We start from the raw sequence: 2,752 nt of genomic DNA, 5'->3' as shown, positions 1-2,752 counted from the left end.
GTAATTTAAAATGTAATTTGTGTTAACGATAACTTGTAATCGAATTAATGAAGGTAGTCGCGAGAATGACCTTCCAGGCTTACCCGCAGATTTAAATTATTAAAGCGTATAGTAGCGTGGTGGGTGCCGAGGAGATTCATTCTCGCTATGGAGCTTGGAACAGCAACATCAATTACTTGGGCTACTGTTACGATTGTGTACCTACTGTAGAAGTGTCGACGTGAATAAAAGTAATTCTATTATACACCGAAGGCTTTGATTTATCACATTGATTTGTTATTGTCACACACCAACCGAATTTTAAACTTTGCCATGAAGTCGCGGCCAAGCAAGGGAGGACCGCCGTTTTGAACTACATACATTTTCAAATGTTTGACGGTTGACATATAACAAACTCTCCCTCTAAAATATCCTAACGGTAAAATCTTATGGCCATTATAAAGACACATTGACAGATCAGTTTTATATAATTTCCTTTTTTTGAAGAACTTTGAATAAAGTTCGTCACTAATAACACTCGCTCCCGAACCGGAATCCAGTTCCATCAAAATTTGTACGTCACTAAGAGTAACAGGCAATTTAATAGGTTTATAATTATCGACATACCTTCTTGCATTAAAAACCTCGCATTCTTTACACCCATCGGAGTCGTCCGATTCCGTTTGTATGCAGTGAAGCCTAGATTTGCCGCCACTGCCCCTTTTCGCACATACTTTTTTCAAATGCCCTTTTTGACCGCAACTTTGACACCGATACCCCTTAAACCGGCCCTTTGCTGTATCGTGATTCTTGCGGCCGCAGACGGAGCACAAAGACGCGCCGTCGCCGCCGCCATTGCCCGAAGTAGCGCGAGCGCCGCCAGCGCGGCCTGCGCTGGCGCGGAATACCGGCTCCTCCTTCACCTGCACCGGCTCCGCCTGCGCCACGTTGGCGCGCGCTGCCCGAGCGCACGCCGCCTGCTGCGCCACCTCCAGCGCTTGCGCCAGGGTTAGCGTTGACGAATCCTTTTCGAAAAGCCGATCACGCTCAGGACCCGACTTCAACCCCAACACGAAACGATCACGTAAAAAGATGTCCAGCGCCGTCCCGAAGTCGCAATACACCGCGAGCCCTCTTAGCCGAGCCGCCCAATCTTCGAGACTCTCGCCGGTCTTTATGGTCGCCTCATAAAACTTCGCTCGGTCAGCGAACGTCGACCTCCTCGGAGTAAAATGTTCATTGAGTACTTTCACTAGATCCGCAAACTTTACGTCTTCCACCTTCTTGGGATGCAATAAGTTGATTGTTAATCTATATGATTCCTCGGAGAAATGAGTTAGCAACACCGCGCACTTTTTTGCATCGTCACTTACACTATTCAGTAACAAAAATTGGCTAAGTCGGCTGTGAAAAATTTGCCAGTCCTGTGATTTGTGATCAAACACTCCTAAATTACCGACGAAATTCGCCATCCTCGTCGCCAAGATGTAGTATAGGAATAGGCTATGTGGCGTGAAAGACAAACGACCGCACTCAGTCAACACTAGTTTAATACTGACTTGGGGTAGATCGACAAAACATCACAATTATTTAATCAAATGTATCATTAAGCATAACTTACATGTCCCAAAATATTACATGGCATACAATTTACATACCAATAGAGGGCCTGCAGTATTTTTATTTTTGCTTTCATTTGAAATACTTTATCCCGAGTAATCCCGACCTTGGTTTTTTTATCATTTTGGTTATGTTTTACGCAAACGGATGTGATTTGTTGAACCATAAACATTAAAATAGTACCTACCTATCTGCAATAATATTTTAGAATTATATAAGGATCTAAAATAAAAATTAAGTAATTAAGATTCGGTAATCAATGGGATTGGCCGGTCAAAGTATTTAGCAGATGGCGCCAGCATAGATTGCTCTGTCAATCCCATAGAATTAGAATAGACAAGAACAACTGTCAATCTTCAAAAGTGCGACCAAAAATGAAATGCAAGTGTGTGCGTAAATTGTCTATGTGAGATCAAAAATAGTGATGTCATGTTACAACATATTAATAATCTGTCGGTGTTTGATTACTTTATCGACTACTTTTTCAAATGTTTTATTTTAAACGTTAAAATTCTACGACATTATGATGTATAAAATAACACCTGCACACCGTGTGCTATCAAAATCGTTACAGCCTTATCTTAGTCTAACTCTTACTGTGTTGGAAGTTGGAAAGTGAAGTTTAAATTTACTGTTAAACATCTGCACCTTCAAAAAGGGTATAACAATCGTTATTATTTGAAGTCGGTTATCAAGGTTAATATCTTAATTATGTCTTGTGAAGAAATGATTACATAGCTATTAATATACCGACAAGTTATCGATACTGTCATCTGAACATTTTGTCAAGCCCTAGCGTAAAGTAACAGTTTATGTTTTTACACAAAATATTTTAAATTATTGAGTAATATAATAAAATATTAGCACACAAAGGAAGAACAACTTATAATCAACTGTATAAACCGGCTTCTTACACTTTTTATGCTGTTAATTTGACAAAATATCGTTTAGAAAATTTCGCTCGGAATATCATTATTCCTCTGAAATGAGTATTTGCTAGGTTTATTTGGCCCCGTGACACTGAAATCCGGTACACTACAAGACACTATCTTCATTGTATTACTTTATCAAATAGTTTTCTTCCGAATTTGTGTATATTTTTCAAATCGAAAATTACAGTGATACGCTCTTGGCCGTCCGCGGCCGTCGTCAA

The 2,752-nt window shown here is 40.1% G+C and overlaps 1 protein-coding gene across 1 annotated transcript; it reads right to left on the bottom strand.

Annotated features, from left to right (window-relative positions):
* Positions 1–263: 263 nt before the first annotated feature.
* LOC134661568 (uncharacterized) lies at positions 264–1,468 on the bottom strand. The gene has a single exon (XM_063517697.1). The coding sequence runs from the start codon at positions 1,449–1,451 to the stop codon at positions 264–266; it is 1,188 nt and encodes a 395-aa protein (XP_063373767.1). The 5' UTR covers positions 1,452–1,468.
* Positions 1,469–2,752: the final 1,284 nt, after the last annotated feature.

This window comes from Cydia amplana, chromosome Z (genome assembly GCF_948474715.1).
Source record: "Cydia amplana chromosome Z, ilCydAmpl1.1, whole genome shotgun sequence".
Lineage (NCBI taxonomy): Eukaryota > Metazoa > Arthropoda > Insecta > Lepidoptera > Tortricidae > Cydia > Cydia amplana.
Note: the sequence above shows the minus strand (reverse complement) of the source record. Positions and strands in the feature narration are given on the sequence as shown.

What these genes read in the sequence shown, in the direction of transcription:
- LOC134661568 (XM_063517697.1), bottom strand. Translation starts at nt 1,451, where the DNA reads ATGGCGAATTTCGTCGGTAATTTAGGAGTGTTTGATCACAAATCACAG.